The sequence below is a fragment of the Pogoniulus pusillus genome, chromosome 23, assembly GCF_015220805.1.
Source record: "Pogoniulus pusillus isolate bPogPus1 chromosome 23, bPogPus1.pri, whole genome shotgun sequence".
NCBI lineage: Eukaryota > Metazoa > Chordata > Aves > Piciformes > Lybiidae > Pogoniulus > Pogoniulus pusillus.
Genome location: NC_087286.1, coordinates 167,986 through 190,488, shown reverse-complemented (window position 1 = coordinate 190,488; position 22,503 = coordinate 167,986). Strand labels below are relative to the sequence as shown.

General features: G+C 49.0%; 1 protein-coding gene across 3 annotated transcripts in view; it reads right to left on the bottom strand.

The window, feature by feature from the left end:
- ST8SIA6 (ST8 alpha-N-acetyl-neuraminide alpha-2,8-sialyltransferase 6) overlaps window positions 1–14,505 on the bottom strand; it is a 75,019-nt gene extending 60,514 nt beyond the window's left edge. For 2 of the 3 annotated variants that reach the window (XR_010306526.1, XM_064162293.1), the window contains exons 1-2: window positions 14,282–14,505; window positions 13,934–14,029 (exon numbers count right to left, since the gene is read on the bottom strand). Coding sequence is in view for 2 of the 3 variants with exons in the window: in XM_064162293.1 (XP_064018363.1) it covers window positions 13,934–14,029; window positions 14,282–14,376 (191 nt within the window). In the remaining variant the exon portion in view is untranslated. The remainder of the gene's footprint in view (window positions 1–13,933; window positions 14,030–14,281) is intronic. The other variant, XM_064162292.1, reaches the window with a different exon arrangement.
- Window positions 14,506–22,503: the final 7,998 nt, after the last annotated feature.

Here is a 22,503-nt window from a genome sequence, read left to right as displayed (position 1 = left end):
CAGAATGTTCTTAATGTCTGGACCAGTTCGAACAGGCCCCAAACCCATTGCATGAACTACTTCCTGCTTTATCTGATCAAAGGCTGCTTGTTATTCAGGTCCCCACTGAAAGTTATTCCTGTTTCGAGTTACATCACATAAAGGTTTTACAATTTGGCTGTACCCAGGGATGTGCAGCCTGCAAAATCCAACTGTTCCGAGGATAGACAATGTGTCCTTCTTATTTGTGGGATTTGCCATGGCAGAAACTTTATTTATCACATCCATTGGAATGTGATGGCGACCAACTTGCCAACGAATTCCCAAGGACTGAATCTCTCTAGCAGGTCCTTTCACCTTGTCTCGCTTTATGGCAAAACCTGCCTTCAGCAGAATGTCAATTATTTTGTTACGTTTCTCAAAAACTTCTTGTGCCGTCTTCCCCCAGACAATGATGTCATCAATAAACTGCAGGTGCTCTGGAACTCCACCTTTCTCCAATGCATCATGGATCACTGCATGACAGTTCGTTGAGCTGTGCTTCCACCCCTGGGGCAAACGATTAAATGTACACTGAATCCCCCTCCAAATGAAAGCAAATTGAGGCCTGCATTCTTCTGCTATTGGAATAGAAAAGAAAGCATTAGCAACATCTATGGTTGCATACCATTTGGCCTCCTTGGATTCCACCTCATACTGGAGTTCTAACATGTCTGGCACAGCAGAACTCATGGGCGGCGTCACTTCATTTAGGCTGCAGAAATCAACTGTAAGTCGCCACTCTCCATTTGATTTTCACACAGGCCATATGGGACTATTGAAAGGTGAATGCGTCTTTTTAATGACGTCCTGGCGCTCCAGACGATGAATCAGATCATGTATGGGCACCACAGAGTCACGGTTTGTTCTATATTGCCTGTGGTGTACAGTTTGGGTGGCAACTGGCAACTTCACATCCTCTACATTATGCTGCCCAACAACTGCAGACTCATCTGAGAGCTCAGGCCTAGCAGACAACTTCAGTTTATCTCCAACAGCTTCTACAGTTGCTATTCCAAAGGTCCACTTAAAACCCTTGGGATCCTTAAAGCGCCCTTCTCTCAGAAAGTCAATTCCCAAGATGCAAGGTGCATTTGGACCCGTTACAATGGCATGCCTTTGCCAATTACTCCCAGTCAAACTCATCTCTGCCTCTAACCTTGCCAATTCTTGAGAGCCTCCTGTAATTCCAGAAATACTAATAGACTCCATTCCTTTACAGTTTGAAACCATCAATGTGCATTGTGCATCTGTGTCCACTAGAGCCCTGTATTTCTGAATTTTGAAGGTACCAGGCCATTTAACATATACATTCCAGTATATCCAGTTGTCTTCCTGGTCCCTGGCCTCCGCCTGGTAAGAGGCAGGGCTCCCCTAATGTTGGCCATTACAATTGCAATTGGCACAGTGTTTAGTGGTGTTAGTTGAATCATCACCAGAACCATCTGAGTCATGTGGGGAAACTGAGGCAACTACTCTTTTAGGCTTCTCACTCTGTAACTCTCTCACTCTTTTTAGAAGAAGTGAGAATCATAGAATCATAGAATCATAGAATCAACCAGGTTGGAAGAGACCTCCAAGATCATCCAGTCCAACCTATCACCCAGCCCTATCCAGTGAACTAGACCATGGCACTAAGTGCCTCATCCAGTCTTTTCTTGAAGACCCCCAGGGATGGTGCCTCCACCACCTCCCTGGGCAGCCCATTCCAATGGGAAATCACTCTCTCTGTGAAGAACTTCTTCCTAACATCCAGCCTATACCTACCCCGGTACAACTTGAGACTGTGTCCCCTTGTTCTATTGCTGGTTGCCTGGGAGAAGAGGCCACCCCCCACCTGGCTACAATGCCCCTTCAGGTAGTTGTAGACAGTAATAAGATCACCCCTGAGCCTCCTCTTCTCCAGGCTAAACAGGGCCAGCTCCCTCAACCTCTCCTCATAGGATTTGTGCTCCAGGCCCCTCACCAGCTTTGTTGCCCTTCTCTGGACATGTTCCAGCACCTCAACATCTTTCTTGAATTGAGGGGCCCAGAACTGGACACAGTACTCAAGGTGTGGCGTGACCAGTGCTGAGTACAGAGGAAGAATAACCTCCCTTGTCCTACTGGCCACACTGTTCCTGATGCAGGCCAGGATGCCATTGGCTCTCTTGGCCACCTGGGCACACTGCTGGCTCATCTTCAGCTTACTATCTATCAGTACCCCCAGGTAGGTTTTCCATCCCATTTATCCATGTTTTCACCAAACTGGTCACGTAGGATTAACCAAAGAGACCCGTGTGACTGTTGTCTATTTTTTAGTGAGTTTGGTTGAATTGGTCTTCTAGGAAGACGCCTATCCCTGATGGCCGAGACATGTACCCACTCTGAGGGTGAAGAAGAAAGTTCACTGTCCTTTGCCAACTGGGATAGGGAGGTTTTAAATTCCTCCTTGAGTTGTTTCATGCTATCTTTAATCTCTTCAGTCATAGTATTTATGGCTGACACCATAGCATTAACCATAAGGCTATCCGCCATTTGCCTCATTTGATCAGCGAATTCACCCACAGTCATAGAAGTTGTTGCATCATCTTTCCCCACCATTTTACTTGCCAATGTATGGGCATAATTAGAGGGGGCGAGCTGAATAAGTTTCTTTAGGAGAGCTTGGCTCATAGGTATCTCCTCAGGGTTCTCTGTTGTATAATCTCCAGAGATTAGCTCTCTTATGGCCATCTCTCGCAAGCACTGAACCCCCTGTTCGATTGTGTTCCAGTGTAAGGGTCTCCAGGGTAAATCATCCCTGTTGGGGTACCGCAGTACCACAGCTGTCAATACGTGTGACCAGAGGTTAGACTTGCCACCGAGATGTCCTAAGTGCTTATCTATGCCATTGTCTCTTGAGAAAACTCCCAACTGCCTTACTGTCGGAGGGTTTATTTCTGTGGTGTCCATGCCTCCATCCCAGCATCTGTTCAGCCAACTCATCAGCAGTTCTTGCTGTTTCCGGGCATAGTCTTGCCTAGTATGCCTGACCTCCTTCCTTGGCAATGGGGCTCTCTCCTCATCATCACTATCATCTGTCTCCTGAATATATTTTCCCTTTGCTTTAGCCTTTCCACTCCTTGTGCCCACAAGGGTACTGGCCTTCACACCAGCCAATGTACCTTCTCCTGGATCCTCTTCCTTTTGTTCACCCTGCTCTGGTTTATCCCCATCGTCTTCTGAGCTATCTCGACCCCCAAGGCTAGCTGCCATTTTTCTCCTCGTTTTAACCAGGGCAAGGGAGACCTTATCTAAGGTAAACTGTGTCTTACTCTTGGAGGTGGTTTTCACTGAATCATCTGAGTTTTGTTTGTCTGCCTGGCTCTGTTCCTCACGCGGTAGTGGGGCTGAGGCTGAGGCAGAAGGACCCTTCCCCACAGCAGCAACAGCAGCCGGCTCAGCAGAGACAAACGGGGCTAAGGCAGGAGCAGTGGCATTAGCAGGCTCGATGGCGTTAGTGGGTTCGCCTTCCGAGGACCTCGCCGCCTCCCCCGGGACCGCTTCCAGTCCCCTGGTTGCAGGCGAAAGAGTCTTTGCCTCAGCAGCCTCTCTGCTGGCAGAGGCTCTGGTGTCAGTGACCCTCCTACAGATCAAAACATTCGAGCCACATTTTCCACAAACCAGTTCCTCAACTTTATCTGTCCGAGGAACTCTGCCATAGCCCACACCGTCTGCAGCCGGATCTGGCGCTGCCGCAGCAGCCCTTTGTGACTGCACTTCTGCAGGGGTTCCATCGCCTCTACCTTTACTTTCCTCCGTTTTATTAGGTACGAATGGGAACCAGATTATTTCCTGCCTCCATGCTTCAGGGTCAGTGGGGTACCCGCCAATGTCCAACCATTTTTCCTCCTCTCAAATGCTCCGAGGCAGGACATTTTGCAGGACGTTTTGCTGCTCTGCGAGCAGTCCGTCTGCCCGGTGCCGTGGCCCTCCCTCCCCCGCTTCGGTTGCAGACTGTTTCTTTAACCCTTAGTTCCCTGCTATTGCCTCCGGAGAAGGTAAAAACCTCACTTACAGCCTGTTTGTTCCTGCATCTCTCTCGCCTCCACACTACAACCAGACCTACAATAGCAGCCAAAAACATCAAGTTCACACATATTAGGCAGGCTACTGGGTAGCTCATCTCTTCCAAATAACTCCTAGTCTCTGACACCAATGTAACATACGGCACACCCTCAACGACATTCCTAAACCCTAAAATATTCCTAACAACATCTCCAACCTTCGTTAGCACAGCTTTTACCGAGTCCCAGACCATCTTAGCAAAGAATGAACACACCTGGTAGTGCACCATAGCTGTAAAACACTGCTGAACCGATAGAGTCAGAGTTGAGGCAATAATAGGCCAGAATATATCAAACAACTTCATTTTTCCCTGATGTTCTTATTATGATTATCAATCAACAGGGGGAAAGAAAAAAAAAACAACAAGCCAAGATCATGCCCCTTTCATTCTCCCTTATTGACCTGAGCCTGGACACTTCGTCCTTCAGCTCGGCCACTTCATCTTTCAATTCTGCCACCAAGGTGAGAAGGAAGTTCACCTGCTCACACCTGGTGCAATTGTTCTCCCCTTCCCCTTCTGCAGCAAGTGAGAGGCTGCAGCACTCCCTGCATCCAGTAGCCTGGACTCCTGTGCTTTCCCAGGTCATGTCAGTCTGTGTGCACATGCTTCTCCTGCCCTTCGTAGCACGAGTGACAGGCATAGTGCACAGTGATACTGACAGTCAGAGACAGGAAAAAAAAAACAAAAACCAAAAAAACCTCCAGCAGACACGTCAAAGCCTGTTGCTGTGCAGGCCTTTTTGGCACCTGCTAAGGTGAAAGCCAAGACACAGCTTTTGACAAAGTGTGATTCAAAGGAGGATGTAAGAGAGGGGACCTCTGGTGATCAGCAAGAGGAGGAAGAGGAGGTATTTAGTCCTCAGGACCTAGTGAACATGCTGAGATCGCAGTACTCAAATGAGAAGAGCACTGTGAGGTTGGCTGCCAAGAAAGAGGATGGTTCCAATGAATTTAAGAGTGCTATGAGGAAGGTTCTGTTTCTAGGCCAGGGACAACCAGATCAACAAGAGGAAGAGGAGGACGATGACATCCAGGACTCCAACGATCCTCTCAGAGAGGTCAGGGAAGTTAGAAAGGAATACTCAAGGGAATCAGGTGAGACAATCCTAAGCTGGCTAGTGAGATGCTGTAGCATTGGTGCTAAGGCCCTGCAGGTAGGAGACAAGTCTGCCAAGCAGCTAGGACCACTCACTAAGGAGAGTGGAGTGGACAAATATGTGGCAAGTCCTCTTGGTAAGGTTAGCTTGTGGACACGCCTTCTGTTGGCTGTGGCTATGAGATATCCTTCCCGAGATGATTTGCCATGGGCTGCCAAGAAGTGGAACACCGTTGAGCAGGGAATTAAGCTTCTGAAGGAGTTTGCTGTGAAGGAAGTGTTTTATAGAGATCATGGCACTCATGAGCCTGACGATATTCCTCTTGGAACAGGTCTCATGAAGAAGCTGATTAAGCTTGTTCCTTCATCCTATGCTAACATCTTGGCCAGCAAGTTCCTATCAAGGAGTGATAATGGAAGGTGTTTCACTGTTGGTGAGTTCACTGATCAGCTCAGGCAGACTGAGGACAGCTTGTCACATTCTGGCCTAGTCTCTGCCATAAGTAAGTTTGCAGATGACACCAAGCTAGGAGCAGGTGTTGATCTGTTGGAAGGTAGGAGAGCCCTGCAGAGGGACCTGGCCAGGCTGGATGGGTGGGCAGAGGCCAAAGGGATGAGATTTAACAAGGCCAAGTGCAGGGTTCTGCACTTTGGCCACAATAATCCCAAGCAGTGCTATAGGCTGGGGACTGAGTGGCTGGAGAGCAGCCAGGAGGAAAGGGACCTGGGGGTACTGATAGATAGTAAGCTGAAGATGAGCCAGCAGTGTGCCCAGGTGGCCAAGAGAGCCAATGGCATCCTGGCCTGCATCAGGAACAGTGTGGCCAGTAGGACAAGGGAGGTTATTCTTCCTCTGTACTCAGCACTGGTCACGCCACACCTTGAGTACTGTGTCCAGTTCTGGGCCCCTCAATTCAAGAAAGATGTTGAGGTGCTGGAACATGTCCAGAGAAGGGCAACAAAGCTGGTGAGGGGCCTGGAGCACAAATCCTATGAGGAGAGGTTGAGGGAGCTGGCCCTGTTTAGCCTGGAGAAGAGGAGGCTCAGGGGTGATCTTATTACTGTCTACAACTACCTGAAGGGGCATTGTAGCCAGGTGGGGGGTGGCCTCTTCTCCCAGGCAACCAGCAATAGAACAAGGGGACACAGTCTCAAGTTGTGCCAGGGTAGGTATACGCTGGATATTAGGAAGAAGTTCTTCACAGAGAGAGTGACTGGCATTGGAATGGGCTGCCCAGGGAGGTGGTGCAGGCACCGTCCCTGGGGGTCTTCAAGAAAAGACTGGATGAGGCACTTAGTGCCACGGTCTAGTTCACTGGATAGGGCTGGGTGATAGGTTGGACTGGATGATCTTGGAGGTCTCTTCCAACCTGGTTGATTCTATGATTCTATGATTCTATAAAAACTCTAGGTACAGAGATTAAGGATGGCATCAAAGACAGCATGAAAGAACTGAAGGAGGATCTCAGAAAAATTACCAATCTGGTAAAGGATACCATTCCTGCATCATCTGAATGGGTGAATGTTTCTGCAATCAGGAACAGACGCCCACCTCCTGCAAGGCAATTCCAGCCCAGGAGGAGACAAATTCCACCTAGACAGCAGCAATCACGTGCGTCACTGTGGATACTTCTGCGTGACACATATGGGGAGAACATGAACAAATGGGATGGTAAACCTACTTCAGCTCTTTCAAAGAGAGTCAGGGAACTGCAGAGTGGCAGAAACAGAGGCAACAATGCCAGAAAAGTAGCTGTCACTGCTTCAGCTCCCAAGAGCAACTGCAATTATTCCAACAATTGCAGTTTCTCTCACAACACCACCAATCACTGTGTACACCCCACATGCCATGTTCAGCATTAGGGGTGTCCTGCCTCCAGCCAGGAGGAGGAAAGGGATAGTGGAGACAACTGAATCTATTGGAATGTATTCATTAGGTGGCTTGGCAGTTCAAAAGTTTGGAAATACAGGGCTTTAGTTGACACAGGTGCTCAGTGTAATTTATTGCCATCAAATTACAAAGGGACAGAGTCCATTTCTATTTTTGGAATCACTGGTGGATCTCAAGAGTTAACTAACATACAGGCTGAGATCAGTTTAACTGGTAAAGAGTAGAAGAAACATATTATTGTAACTGGTCCTGATGCGCCTTGCATTCTGGGAATTGACTTTTTGAGACAAGGTTATTTCAAAGATCCTAAGGGTCACAAATGGGCTTTTGGAATAGCATCTGTAGAGATTGAGGATGGTAAATTGAAATTGTCTGTTAGACCTGAACTTTCTGATGAATCTGCAGTTGTGGGACATCATGACATAAAGGATCTGGAAGTGCCAATTGCTACTCAAACTGTGCACCACAGGCAGTACAGAACTAACCGTGACTCTTTGTTGCCCATTCATCAGCTGATTTGTCAACTGGAGAGTCAGGCTGTCATTGAGAAAGCTCATTCACCTTTCAACAGTCCCATCTGGCCTGTGCGCAAACCTAACGGTGACTGGAGACTCACAGTTGATTTTTGTGCCCTCAACGAGGTGACGCCACCCATGAGTGCAGCTGTGCCGGACATGCTGGAACTCCAGTACGAGCTGGAATCGAAGGAGGCTAAATGGTATGCAACCATAGACATTGCTAATGCTTTCTTCTCTATTCCCATAGCAAAGGAGTGCAGGCCTCAGTTTGCATTCACCTGGAGAGGATTCCAGTACCAGTTCAACCGTTTGCCTCAGGGGTGGAAACACAGCTCAACCATCTGTCACTCAGTCATCCACAATGCACTGGAGAAAGGTAAAGCTCCAGAGGACATCCAGTACATCAACGACATCATTGTGTGGGGCCAAACCGCTGAGGAAGTCTTCGAGAAAGGTAACAAAATCATTGACATTCTGCTGCAAGCAGGTTTTGCCATTAAGAGAGACAAGGTCAGAGGACCTGCCAGGGAAATTCAGTTTCTGGGAGTGCGGTGGCAGGATGGTCGCCGTTACATTCCTCAGGATGTGATCAACAAAGTCTCCACCATGGCAGTTCCCATCAATAAGAAGGACACTCTCTCTTTCTTAGGTGTGGTGGGATTTTGGAGACTACACATTCCTGGTTTCAGTCAGATTGTCAAACCTCTGCACAATGTGACTCGTAAGAGAAACAATTTTGAGTGGGGACTTGAACAACAAGCAGCCTTTGATCAAATCAAACGAGAAGTAGTCCATGCAGTGGGCTTGGGACCTGTGCGATCTGGTCCAGACATTAAGAACATTCTGTACACGGCTGCCAGTGACAATGGTCCAACTTGGAGTCTTTGGCAGAGAGCTCCAAATGAGACACGTTGTCGTCCACTTGGTTTCTGGGGTCGTAGCTAGAAAGGTTCAGAGGCAAATTACACCGCAACAGAGAAAGAAATTCTAGCAGCTTATGAAGGAGTGAAAGCAGCTTCTGAAGTGGTTGGAACTGAGTCACAATTTCTTTTAGCTCCTAGACTGCCAGTTCTAAACTGGATGTTCAAAGGCAAAGGTTCATCACCACATCATGCCACAGATGCGACCTGGTCTAAATGGATGGCTTTGATAACCCAACAAGCATGAATGGGTAATCTTGATCAGGCTGGTCAGGTGGAGGTGATCACCAACTGGCTGGAAGGCACAGACTGCACCAAACCTCCAGAGGAGAAAATAACTTGTGCTGAGGAAGCTCCTCCCTATGGTGATCTCTCTGATCAGGAAAAGAACTATGCTTTGTTCACAGATGGTTCCTGTCGTCTTGTTGGGAACAAGCGAATATGGAAGTCAGCAGTCTGGAGTCCTAACAGGAGAGTTACCAAAGCGAGAGATGGAGAAGGAGAAGCCAGTCAACTTGCTTTTGATGTGGCTGAATGTGATAATTGGCCTATCCTTTACCTCTACACCGACTCATGGATGGTAGCCAATGATCTATGGGGTTGGCTAAAGGACTGGAAGAAGAATGGTTGGCAGAGGAAAGGAAAGCCTATTTGGTGTGCTGATCTATGGCAGGAGATTGATGCACGGCTGGAGAGAACTCCAGTGAAGGTGCGGCACGTAGTAGACGCACACATTCCTAAGAACAGAGCCACTAAGGAACACCAACACAACCAGCAGGCAGACCAAGCTGCTAAGATTGCTCAAGTTGATACCAACTCTAACCTTGACATTGATTGGAAACACCGAGGTGAACTGTTCCTAGCTCGGTGGGCCCATGACTCATCTGGACATCAAGGCAGACATGCAACATACCGATGGGCTCGCGATAGGTCAATTGACTTGTCCATGGACGCTATCACCCAAGTCATCTATGACTGTGACATTTGTGCTGCTATTAAGCAGGCTAAGCGAATCAAGCCCTTGTGGTATGGTGAGAGATGGTCAAAGTACAAGTATGGTGAAGCCTGGCAGATTGACTACATCACTTTACCTCGATCTCGTTCTGGCAAGCAGTATGTGCTGATGATGGTATAGGCCAGCACCGGATGGCTGGAAACCTATGCAGTTCCACATGCAACTGCACCTAACACCATTGTTGGTTTGGAGAGACAAATCATGTGGAGACATGGAACTCCAGAGAGAATCGAGTCAGACAATGGCACTCATTTCAAGAACAATCTTGTGAATAATTGGGCCAAAGAGCATGGTATTGAATGGATCTACCACATACCCTACTATGCACCAGCTTCAGGGAAGATTGAGCGCTACAACGGTTTGCTGAAAACCACCCTAAAAGCCATGGGGGGTGGAACTCTGAAAAACTGGGACAAACATTTAGCACAAGCTATCTGGTTGATAAATAGTAGAGGTTCAGTAAACAGAGCAGGACCTGCACAATCAGACTTGGTCCAAACAGTAGATGGTGATAAAGTTCCTGTTGTACGTGAAAAGAATCTGTTAGGGAAAACTGTTTGAGTATTTTCTCCTTCAGGTAAAGGGAAACCTGTCCGAGGGGTGGTGTCTGCTGAAGGTCCTGGTCACACCTACTGGGTAATGCAGGAGAATGGTGAAATCCAGTGTATTCCACAGAGAAATCTAACCTTAGCTGAGAGAGTCTAAATTCAGAGTGCATAATACAAGCTGTTAGGAGTTTTCTGTTCTAGGTACCATTGGCATCCAACACTGAAAGAATCTACAAGAGAATCTACAGTACATGAGCACGAACCCAATGTCACCTGGGAGTCCCTGTTCTCGTCTCATATGTGAGGAGACAAACTGTTCTGAGCTTTTGAATCACCTACATCTGAGATAGCTGGAATGAAGTGTGAACTGAACTTGTAATATCCATTAGTGTAAATATTGGTTTGGATTAGATCAGATAATTCTCAGCGATACTCTGAGCGAAGTAGACAGGGGTGGATCGTGCTAGTTTGAAGCAGGCTAGAATGTTTTGGTAAGAAAAAGTAGATACTTGGCTGTGAAAGGAAAACATTGGTGATGTCTCCTTCCCTCAGAGTCTCGCTGAAGAAGAATGTAAACATTAGATAACACTTTTGCCATTTGAGGTTTTTTCACTCTCAGGCTGGGCTTTGACTGAGCTGCATCTCCCTAACATCTCCTGCCACTCACCTTTGCTTCTTAACCTCTTGGCTGAGCCTCTATTCTTCCTTAAGACTGGGGTAAGGTTGAGAGGGGCAGAGGGAAGGTGCAGAGGTGGTTGAGAGCCCCTCCTGGGGACTCAGGTTTCTGGGAGGGGAGTTGTGCTTCTGTATTATTTTTACTTTGTATATTTCTGTATATAACTATATATATTGTAAATAGCTGCTTGTATATTGTGCTGCTGTAAATAAATAGCTTCATTTATATTTCTGGAGTCCAGCTGAGTTAGCTGGGGTACCTTCTAAAGTGTGGGGGAGCGGATAACACCCAAACCACCACAGAAACTCTACAGGCAGGCACAATAAGCTATGAAACAAGCAGAAGAACACTGTAAGTCACAGCGTAGAGGCAATCACATCATCTCAGTTATCTAACACTTAACAAGAAAACCTGGTAATAAATACCCTGTAAGAAACAACTGCGTCTGCAAGGTTATTTACTGAGACACAGATCTTCAGACAACTTTAAGTGCCTAGTCACCACCTAACTAAATAGTGCCACACATGACAGCTACCAAAACATCTATGCCCATCTGAGCCAATCCTCTGCTTTTCATGGTTTCAGCTTTCAGATTCATCCTTCAAAAAAAAACCCCAAACCACAACAGATGAGCTTTCAATACGGTGAGGCAAGAGAACAATAGGGCCTTAGAGATCCTCCAGGATATGTCTGGTTACCAGCACGCCTCCAGCCACCACGATAAGGAAGATTAGCTTGTGATTCTGAAGATTGCCTTCATTAACCTGTTTCTAGAGCTCAGGAAGCATAATACCTAGGGTTTTTTCCTTTTCCTTTCCTTGATCCTCACACCAAAGTTGGTGAGAAAATCTTTGCTTTCCAGAAAAAGGCACCAAACTGGTGGAAGGACAGGACTGCAATCTTGTAGATGCACAGCATCTCACTCTGCAGGAAAGGACACAGTGCCGTCAGCAACACAGCATTGCTGTCAGGGTCCTTCAGGAGAACCATATTTTGGGAAGTCTGTACCAACAGTTCGTTCCTAGTTTTGTGTTTCAATATACGAACAGAGCCTCATCTGATAAACAAATTCCTTAACCCTTGTATGACACATTTCTACCAGGAGCTTTTCTGTCTGTGTGCTGTACTCATGGACACTGTGGCAAAACCCTGCTGCAAACTGCACTGATTCCTGTTGACTAGGCCATCTATCTTCATCACTGAGAGGTTGGTCCGAATCTCCTCAATGAGTCCAGATGCTCTCTAGATCAAATCTCTCTAACATAGCCCTCAGCCAGGCCCAGTCCAGCTGCTGCCTGGATCAAACTCCTCCAGCATTGCTCTCTGCCCAGGCCAGCTGCTCTCTGGATTAAGTAACAGCTTCTGGTCAGTCCAGCAGCTCGCTCTCTTTCCCCATATGCCAACCAGGCACCACAATCTCCTGTCAAGCCTGCTTACTAAGCACTGACACTCAGGTGAGAAAAAACATCCTCTTGTGGACTTAGCCCACAAGCCTGGCTCCCTCCATGGGTATAGGAGCCAGAGCAAAATCAAAGTTCCTCTGATGAGCAATTTACTTGCCACAGTTCTGCAGACATTGTCAACACAAAATACAATTTTGGGTTGTTCAACACTAGCTCCAAAGTGGTGCCAAAATCCTTCAAGCAGATCAAAGGAAACCATGTATTTAAAATCTCATGCTCAGTTGCTTTCTTACAGAGATTAAAAACTGCCCCACACCTGTCATGGATTTTTTCTGGTGTATGCTGCTTCCACCTTCTTTGCTCCAGTTGTGAGTGCACAAACAGCAGATGGGCAGTAGATAGACTGCTCTCCAAAACACTCTCTGATAGCATTTCTAGGCAGTTTGACTCTGTAGTTTAGCACACAGAGCTGAGTAGAAAGAGTCTGCACTCCAAAACTAGCATGGGAAAGGAAGACTATAAGAACACAGAGCAGAGGGGAACCACAAATCTAACACAATGCAGAGTGAAGAGAATGGCACAACAGCTACAAAAGCCAGAACAGAGCACATTCTGCAGGACAAATAAACTGCAAGGAGCGGAAAAGAAGGAAAACGAGGCAAGGGTTAAAAATGAGCACAGTAAAAAGAAACAGGCTAGAAGCACACAACAGCAGTTAGAAGTCCACAAATGTTCCTGTTCCTTTTGTTCCACTCTATGAAAGATGTTATAAACTTGGAGCTTGTCAAAGTTCTACCTTTTGAGACCGGAAGCACAAGTGTCTCACTAGGAGCACCAAAGAAAACTGCTACTGGGGCACACTTCAGTGGTTGCTATGACTAATGGCACTCATCTTCATTCTCAAATCCAGATAGCCTGAGTGAAAAGCTGCCCTCACAAGGTAAAGGCACTGCCACGGCTGGCTTCAGTATAACCAGGACAAGTCTGTTACCGTCAAAGACCCAATTTCCAAACTCTTTTCAGTTTGTATGATGTGGTCTTGACATACATTAGCATGGAACAATCAATGGAATTGCAGCATTAATGAGGGCGTATCAAGTGAAAGAGAAAAGCAAACACATCTGCGAAGCACCGTTTTACCTGGCAATCTCTGGTGCGTGGATTACTCCCCCCTCTCCTGCACTGCTGCTCTTCCTACAGGGTGTGAAGACTTAAGAGCATGACAACGCAGTGCTGAAGCCTGCATGTACAACATGACTTGTTCCACTGCTGATTTTAATAACTATTTTTAACGTTAAACTTCACAGTATAAACTAACAGGCTGTGAAGCCAAGATCTACACTGATCTAAAAGACCAGGCCAAAGGGTTCCCACGAAGCAAGATGTCACAGAACACGAAAATGGCTTCATATGTCTTGCCTTCAGATTTTAGAGACCTCTAATGAAATACACATTACAAAAGCGGTAACAACAGCGCTGCCCTCCTGAGCAGAAGAATGCCGGGCTCTCGGACAGGCCACGCAGCAGGCACTTTTTGATGGTTCGTTCAAAAGCCGCTGCAGGCACCGTGTCACTGGGCTGAGGTCCGCCGGCCGAGTGACAGACCGAGAGCAAAGCGTGCGTTACATTGAATTTTCCGTCTCTCAGCCTCATCAGCCTCTGGCAGAACTAAATGAAGGCTGAATAGAAGCGGAGTTTCTGCCCCGACTGCCTCCGCCTCGCAGTCCCACGCTCGGCGCCAGCAACAGCCGGCCCATACCTGTTCTGCCTGTGAGACAGCGGCGTTGCGGGAGACCGGAGAGATCGCGCCGCTCTCGGCGTGACGGCGGCTACTGCTGCGTCCTGCTCCCAGCCCCTGGCGAGCGAGACAGGAGAGCAAAGTTATCAGAACCAGTGAGTAAAGATCACCAGGCCAGAGCGGCGACAGTCTTCTACCTGCGGATCCCTCATGGGTTGTTAACAGCCGAGCCGACTGCAGTCCGCCGAGGCTCCACCGCGCCGCTCTCCCGGCGGGCGCTGGCCGAATCCTGCTCCTTCCCGCCCCGCCGGCCCCAGACGCTCCCGCCCCGCAGCCTCCCGCCACGAGTGACGCCCCCGGCCGCTCTACCTGCCGCGGAGGGGCTGCTGGCCGCCCAGGCGCAGGAGGCAGCCGCCGAGCAGCAGGCTCCCCAGCGCCGTGGTCAAGGCGATGACAGCCCGCATGCTGCGCTCCACGGCGGCACCCACCGCAGCTACAGTCGCCCCATAGTATTTAAAGAGGCTGCGGGCAAGGGGAGGAGGCCGTGGCAGCCACAGAGGCTCTCTGCTCCGCCCCTCGCCCGCAACCCTGCGCCGCCGCTACCGCCGCTGCTGCCGCTATCAGCCCCCTCCCGCCGCTATCAGCCCCCTCCCGCCGCTATCAGCCCCCTCCCGCCGCTATCAGCCCCTTCGGGCTGCTCGGGCCCTGCCGGGGCGGCCGCGCTGAGGGGCCGGGAGGAGCGGGGCGGCAGCAGGTCGGACCCCTTCCAGAATTCTCTCTCCAGAGAACTCAGACGAGCAGCGCTCCCTGGGCGGGCTCCCGGGAAGAAGGCGGCGGCCGCCGTGCCGGAGGGCGGCTCTACAAGGGGCTGATGCCGTCCTGTTTCCCCTCGTTGCCGGACTGGTGGGGCTCGGTGAGGAGCTGCGGCGCAGCTCGGTGAGGGGCCGCGGCGTGCCGGCAGGACCCGGGTGGCCTTTGGCCTCGGGTGGCGGCTGCTCGGGCCGTTTCTCGGCCGCAGAGGCAGCGGGACGGTGACGCCGCACGGGGAGAAGTTAAAATCCTGACCGAGCTTAAACAGGGCTGGCGGCGGGACCGAAAGTTACCCGGCAGGGAGCCGCGGAGGAGGGCCCGGGCAGCCTGCCCTGCCCCGAGGCTGGCGCACTGGGGGCGCTGCCGCTGTAGCAGCTCTTGGTCTCACTTAGACACCATCCTGAGCATCGTCTAAATTCGGTTTTTCTGCCTTGTCTTCTTAACAAAACGTTTTGGCAGTGGTTTTAGTACAGGGATGTTTCTGTACTAAGTTTGCATCTTTTGACACCAAATTGCGCACCTGGTGCTGCTTTCCCAAGGGCAGCCATTGCTACGAGACACACACTGAGGTGACAAAGAGCCACGGGATAGCCCCGTTACTGAGGGAGAGGGTGGCAGAGAGCCTGTGCCTGTACCTGGTGGATGGCAGGGATGCTGCACCTGCCCGTCAGCTGGTACCTGGCTTTCACAGGGTTTTCCCAAGCCTTCCCGGTTTTTCTAGCTGCAAGTGTTCCCTTCAACCTCGGAGCTGCTCTCGTGTTCTTAGCTCATGACTGACAAGCCTCAGAGTAACAGCTATGCTGTAACTGTCTAAAGGATAGCGGTGAGAGGTCAGACCCAGCAGCAGCATTGCCAGCAGTCCATCAGAAGGGCAGCACAGCATTGGTTGTGTTGGGCAACGCCAGGAAATGTCCAGTTAGGACATTTGTTAGCTCACTGGTGAGTGGTGCTATGGGCCCTGGTGGCAGTGACCTAGCAGCAGTGGTGGGCTGGAGTTGCCAAAGCCAGCAGTTACTGGATGAGTCAGATCACTGTCCCCTGGTAAGCACAGCTCAGTCTGCTCTTGGCTTTAAAGTGTTTGGTTGTAATAGAGAAACGAAGCTAGGGATAAGACTTCTGAAGTCCTAAAGAAGTTGGCTGGTTTGAGGTTGTCATAAATCATTAAGTGTCTTGAACATGGAAGTGTTTCACTACCATTGCCAAATGCATTACTTCAGCTTTCAGATGCCAAAGACATTGTAGAGGGGCAGTGCTCAAGCTTCTTATGGTGTATGTTCACTGATTAGGAGATGGCAGAAGCTTCAATCCCACTGTTGCCACTTTAAAAGTTGAAGGCTCCTGCATATGTGAAGCAAAAGATCTTTGGGTTTAGAAGGTGTAGTGGCATTCTATTTCAGCTCTGAATGAAGAGTTTATAATTACAGTCCAGAAAATTATTTCTGTTTTTCCCTGCCATTTTCCTCCACAGTATGGATTTTCCCAGGAGTTCTGAAATATCCCTGTCAGTTAATCCATGGGCAATCTGGTGATGTCAGTGAGGACATCGTAATTCCAGTTAGAGGTCAGCTGCCAACATCAGTCTGTAATGTCAGTCAGGATTTTTTTTCCCAGATCAGATGGCCAATCTCTGTGTCATATTAAAGTCCTTGCAAAGCAAATGGGAAGATTATGAACTCTGTTTAAATGAGACTTGCCACTTGGTGCTGCTTGTTTACCAATGACATTGCAAACACTGATTGTCACCATACCTCTCTGTGCCACCAGCCTTCATTTGCTGGCAGAGGCACCTCGGTAGAAAGGTTAAGTGAGAGAAAAACCTCTTATGAACAGGGATTCAGACTTAGGAATGCAGGATTGAAAGATCTAGTTCCTCTGTCTTTGTGTTGCTATGTCAGAAGTGACAGCATCCTCCTCTGTGATCTGTGTTAGATAGTATTGACCTGCTCTGGCAGGGGATTGGACTCGATGATCTCCTTGGGTCCCTTCCAACCCCTAATATCCTGTGAGCCTGTGATAACATCACAGAATAGAATAGAATCATAGAATAGAATGGTTTAGGTTGGAAAGGACCTCAAAGCTCATCCAGTTCCAAACCCCTGCCATAGGCAGGGACACCTCCCACTAGAATGGGTTGCTCAAGGCCTCATCCAACCTCATTATGTAAAGGGTCAAAATTGTAAAGACACAGGTGTCAAAGGTGCCACGTAGGAAAAAGACAAAAGGTAGAGCATTGGTCACAGCAACCTCAAGCAACAATACAGGCTTGGGGCAGAATGGCTGGAAAGCAGCCTGGTGCAAAAGGATCTGGGGGTGCTAGTGGATGGCTGAACATGAGCCAGCAGTGCCCAGGTAGCCAAGAAGGCCACCAGCATCCTGACCTCAATCAAAAGCAGCGTGACCAGCAAGAGTAGGGTAGTGAGGGTGCCCCTGTACTGGGCCCTGGTGAGGCCACAGCTTGAGCCCAGCTCGGGGTGCCACAGTATAGGAAAGACACTGAGGTGCTGGCGGGTGTCCAGAGAAGAGTAGTGTGGCTGGTGAAGGATTAGGAGGGTGTCATACAAGGAGTGGATAAGGGAACTGGAGTTGTTTAGTCTGGAGAAGAGAAGGTTGAGAGGAGACTTCACTGCTCTCTACAGCTCCCTGAAAGGAGACTGGAGTGAGGCTGGGGTTGGTCTCTCATCCCAAGTAACCAGCAACAGGACAAGAGAAAATGAGCTGGAGTTGTGCCAGGGGAGGGTTAGTTTGGAGACCAGGAAAACTTTCTTTGCTACAGGGGTGGTGACTCCACCCAGGGAGGCGGTGGAGTCTCCATCCCTGGAGGTGTTCAAGAAGCTGTAGATGTGGTACTTAAGGATAGAGTGTAGTGGTCATGGTACTTGGGTTATGATTGGACTTGATGATCTCAAAGGTCTTTTCCAACCTTCATAATTCTGCCCCCTCCTGCCCTCCCAACAGCTGGAAGCCACTGCAGCTTGACAGCATTCCCCAAATTTTGGTTCCCATTAGCTCCCTAAGTCATCGGGAACTGAGATTTGGTGGCTTGCCCAGAAGAAGAGCTCACTCCTCAGCCAGGTGCTGTCATGATGACTTTGTTGCCGACTTCCTACAAACTTGCTTAGCTGCCAATTTGCAAGAGTTACATGTAGCCATGGATGTGATCTGCGAAGGGCTGCTGCGCCTGGGGTGGGCAGGGTGGGGTCTGGAAAGGAGCCTGATGGTGGTGGTGCTGCTGATCACATGGAGCTCACTTAGCTGCCTGCCTTCTAGTAGCTAAACCATATTAAGAAACGATTAATGTTCATTAAATGCTTTCCTAACGCTGCCTTCTCACCTCAGTAATGGCTGTCATAGGGCGAGCTGTTATTGCAGATGGGAGGGGAGATGGCTGCTACAGTTAGAAAGCAAAGCACTGAAGATACTCATTGAAACTGGAGACCCTGCTGCGGCAAAGCAGCAGACTCCCCAGAGGGAGCTGCTGGTGCAAGACTCCTGTTTTGGTGGCATTAGTGTAGTGCTTCTACCAAAGCAGTAACAAATAATCCAACAAACCAAGAAAGCCAAGAGGCCTGCATTCCAGACTGGAAGGAGGAACTCAGTGCTTCTTTGGGGTGCACAACTTCCTTTATTTCACAAGTATAGGACACAGTTTCAGCAACATCAGACAGCAAGAACTGAGGTGCTGTCTGCCAAGCTCCAGGGCATCAGATTGTCCAGATCATCTCACATAAGAAAACCAACAAAGCCCCCAGTGCGCTTCTGTACTTGTGACGGTTTGGGTGTTCCCTGTTTCCTCCCCCCCCCCCCCCCCCCTCCACACACACACTTTGTAGAATCACCCAGACTAGACTCAGCTGCTCTGGAAATTGAATGGAGCTTTATAGTTACAGCCTAGCACAAGAGACAAGCAGAGAGTTAGAACACACACAAAAATAGACAAGGTAAAAGGTAATACAGAAACACAGCAGCCCTCCCAGGAACCTGAGTCCCCAGGAGGGGCCCCCAACTGCCCTTCCACCTTCCTCCTCCCCCTCTCCGTTGGACTTGATGATCTGTGAGGTCTCTTCCAGCCCTGATGATACTGTGTGATACTGTGTGATACCTTACCCAAGACTTTGCCTTATGCTCAAGGTATCTTGGAGGGTCGGCCAGGGGCGTTAAGGAGCAGATGGATTAGTCACACAGATGGCAGGTTAGGTTAGGTTAGGTTAGGTTAGAGAGAGAGGTGCAGCCCCAGAGAGACAGAGAGCGACTCTCATCTACGTTTGTGTTCTTACACATCTCAGCAAACCTGTGAGTGCAGTAACTCATTGTATGCTCTTCATCAGATCCCTCTGTTTAGTTTAATCAAGTGTAGAATCCTAGAATCACTTCATTTGGAAAAGCCCTTTGAGATCATCCAACCATTCTCTAACTGTGCCAAGGCTGGTGCTAACCCATAGGCCTCACTGCATCTCTGCCTCTTTGAAACACCTCCAGGGATGGGGATTCCACCACCTGCTTGGGCATCCTGTGCCAGTGCCTGAGAACCTTTTTGATCAATACATTTCTTCTAATGTCCAACCTAAACCTCCCCTCAGGCAACCTGGAGCCATTTCCTATCACTTGTTCTTTGGGAGAAGAGACCAACCCCCACCTGGCTGCAACCTCTCTCAGGGAGTTGTAGTGAGCCAGAAGGTATCCCCTTAGCCTCCTTTACTCCAGACCAAACAATTCCAGCTGCTCCTCCCCAGCCCTGTTCTTCAGACCCTTCTCCAGCGTTGTTGCCTTTCTTGGAATTTGTTGGCCTTCTTGGACCTGCTCCAGCACCTCAATGTCTTGGAGCAAGTAACCCAAAACTGCACCTGATTCTCAAGCTGTGGCCTCACCAGGGTGAGTACAGGACTAAGACCACTTTCCTGATCCTGCTGGTTGCACTATTCCTGATCCAGGTCTGGATGCTGGTGGCCTTTTTGGCTACCTGGGACACACTGGCTCATCCTCAGCCATTGTTGATCAACACCTTTAGGTCCTTCTCTACCAAGCAGTTCCCAGCCACTCTGCCCCAAGCCTGGAAGGTTCATGGGGCTATTGTGATTTAAGTACAGGAACGAGCACTTGTTGAATCTTGTACAATTGGCCTCAGTCCATCAACCCGGCCTGTACAGGTACCTCTGCAGAGCCTTCCTACCCTCAAGCAGATCAACACTCCCTCACAGTGTAGTGTCACCTGCAGACTGACTGAGGGTGCCTCTACCCCCTCACTCAGAATAACCAACTGCTGCTCTTTAGCTTCTGTCCCACAGCAGATAAGCACTGCATCTTGCAGCCTAAGCCAGCTTGAGACCAGGAACTACTGAAGAATGGTGCTCTGCTGCCAGCCAGCCTGCCAAGCTGTGAGCACTGAAATGCTTATGATGGTGTCACAGTCCAGTGTATGTGCTCAGAAGAGAATGGCAAGCTGATGGGGGCAAGAGGATTTTAATTCTAATTAGAGAAAAGAAAAACTTTAGTGAGGAAACCTCCAGAACTTGCCAGTTGTTTACCTGAAAGATTTTCTTTTTCCCCTCACTGCTGTCAGCCTGACTTCTGAACATGACACCTTGAACAAGGCCATGTTGGGAGAGTCCAGAGCAGCCTGCTCCTCAGGCAGTCCCCATGCAGACTCCTAGGGAAGAGCTGTACAGTGATCCATCCCTTGGAACCTTTCTGCTCCCAGCAATTAGCAGCTCAGGGAGTTTCTGGAGCAGAGATGTGTGTTTAGTCACCTTGCATGTACCTTTCTTCCACAATTCTGTTTGGGTACAGTGTGAAACCTTGAAAACCTCGGGCATCACTGGCAGCTTGTGTCAGTGATCTGCAGTCAAGATGAAATCCTTCCCATTCCGCTCAGCCCAGGCACACTTTGCTGAGGCATGTCCCTGCTGTTGTCTAGGAGCTCTGCTCTCCAAACTGGAGCAGCAGAGCTCTGCACAAAGCAGCGAGGATTCTGGTCAAAGGATTTTCCTGCACATTGCACAAGTCAGCACTGCTGTTAACACCACTTCACAGCATCCTCCACCAGAGTTCAGAGCGAGTGATTGTGGAGCACACTGTGAATGCAAATTGAAACCAGTGCACCACAACCCAGCCAGATCCTAACGGACCAATGGCACAACACCAAATGTATCGAGAGCAAAGACTTCTTCTAATACTACTATTAAAACCTCAGGCAAGCAAAGCAGCACTGACAAAAACTGGTTGAGCAACGTTTGCTTGTTACAGATAAGCATGCAGGCCGGTGTGCAGCTCACACAGCCTCTCCAAATGCCTGCAGATCTGAAGGGGGAGCATGCCTCCAGGGATGACCAGGATGGAAGGGCCTCCTCATGCACCACAGTTAATGGCTGAGGTAATTACAGCAAGCTAAACATTTCCCTCCAGCCATGAGCATGGCATGGTGTGTTCACCTGTAGATCTGTAGGAAAATCTACTTTGGGATCCTCTGTTTGTTGAAGTGTGCACATCAAGAGCTCAGCAGTAGAAGTGAGTGGCCACAGTGGAGGTTAAAGACAGCCTTAATGACACACGTGGTGGCTGTGCTGATCACTCAGCTTATGGCAAATTTGCCTATGGCAAATCAGAGCCACAGTGCAGGTTTTCAGTGCAGGAATTGGTGTATGATGCAAGCAAAGGGCAGGGTTTGCTTGCATTCTGCTTTGAGTTAGAACACACAACTAAAAAGGCTACTGCCACATCTGGTGGACTATGTGGGGGTGCAGAGGAAAAGGCTGCACCTGTGGGGAGGAGGCGATCATTCAGGTGACCTTTAAATGACCACTGAGGTTCTCCATCCCATGGAGGTCATGTTGAGTATAAAGCTGAGGTGTCACCAGGGCTTTCTTCCTCTTCTCTTCCTCTTCTTCGGTTGACCAGTGTCTGATGAGGACTCTTCCTGGTCTGTCTTTGATCCTGGTTCATGAGCTCCTGAATCTGGTTGCCATCTGCTGCTGAGTCCAGTCTGGTGACTGATTGCCATCAGGGGCTGGGTTCCATATTGGGTTGTAGCACTTGGTATCTATTTCAGTTTGTTGTTATTATTTCACTAAAGCAGGTTCTGTTTCTTTCTCATCCCATCAGTCTCTCTCCCTTGTTTCCTTTCTCTCCCCTTTGGGGAAGGAGAGGGGCTGGTAGAGAGCCTCTGACACTGTTAGTGGCCAGCCCAGCCCTGATCCTCAGCAGTTTGAAAGAAGAAAAACACCATTATAAAGGAATGGGATCTCTTGAGTTTGATCCACAATGGTGGCCTGATAACCCAGCTCTAAACTGGCTTCTTGGGATCACAGTGTGCTGAAAAAAGCTGCAGCCATTTTTGGGAGGCTTTTGTCCATGAAACACACACAGAGGACAGTAAATAAAACCCAAGGAAGCATTATATGCAGATGTATGGGGACAGGCTGCTTCAGTGGTACCAAAGAGGACAACAGAAGTCAGAGAGAGTGCCATGAGCTTATGGGTTTGAGTGGTTTGGTGGAAGACAGGACCTCTCTATTTAAACTGGCAAAAGAGTTAAAAACACAACTGCACAGACTGAAGCCTAAACCCATTATCACAGCAGACTGATTGTCCAGGTAACAACTGTTGAATACTCCACAGAAACATCTGCTGTGAATCCCAGATTTTCCATGTTCCCTCAACAAGTATTTGTTGGGATGCACCAAGAGAAGTGCCAGACAGCCGAGCCCCACAGCCTGCAGCAGCCATGCCTGAGAGAGGGACATGTGCTTGTTGTGGGTCACTCCAAATCCCTTTTCCCTCTCTCTGTC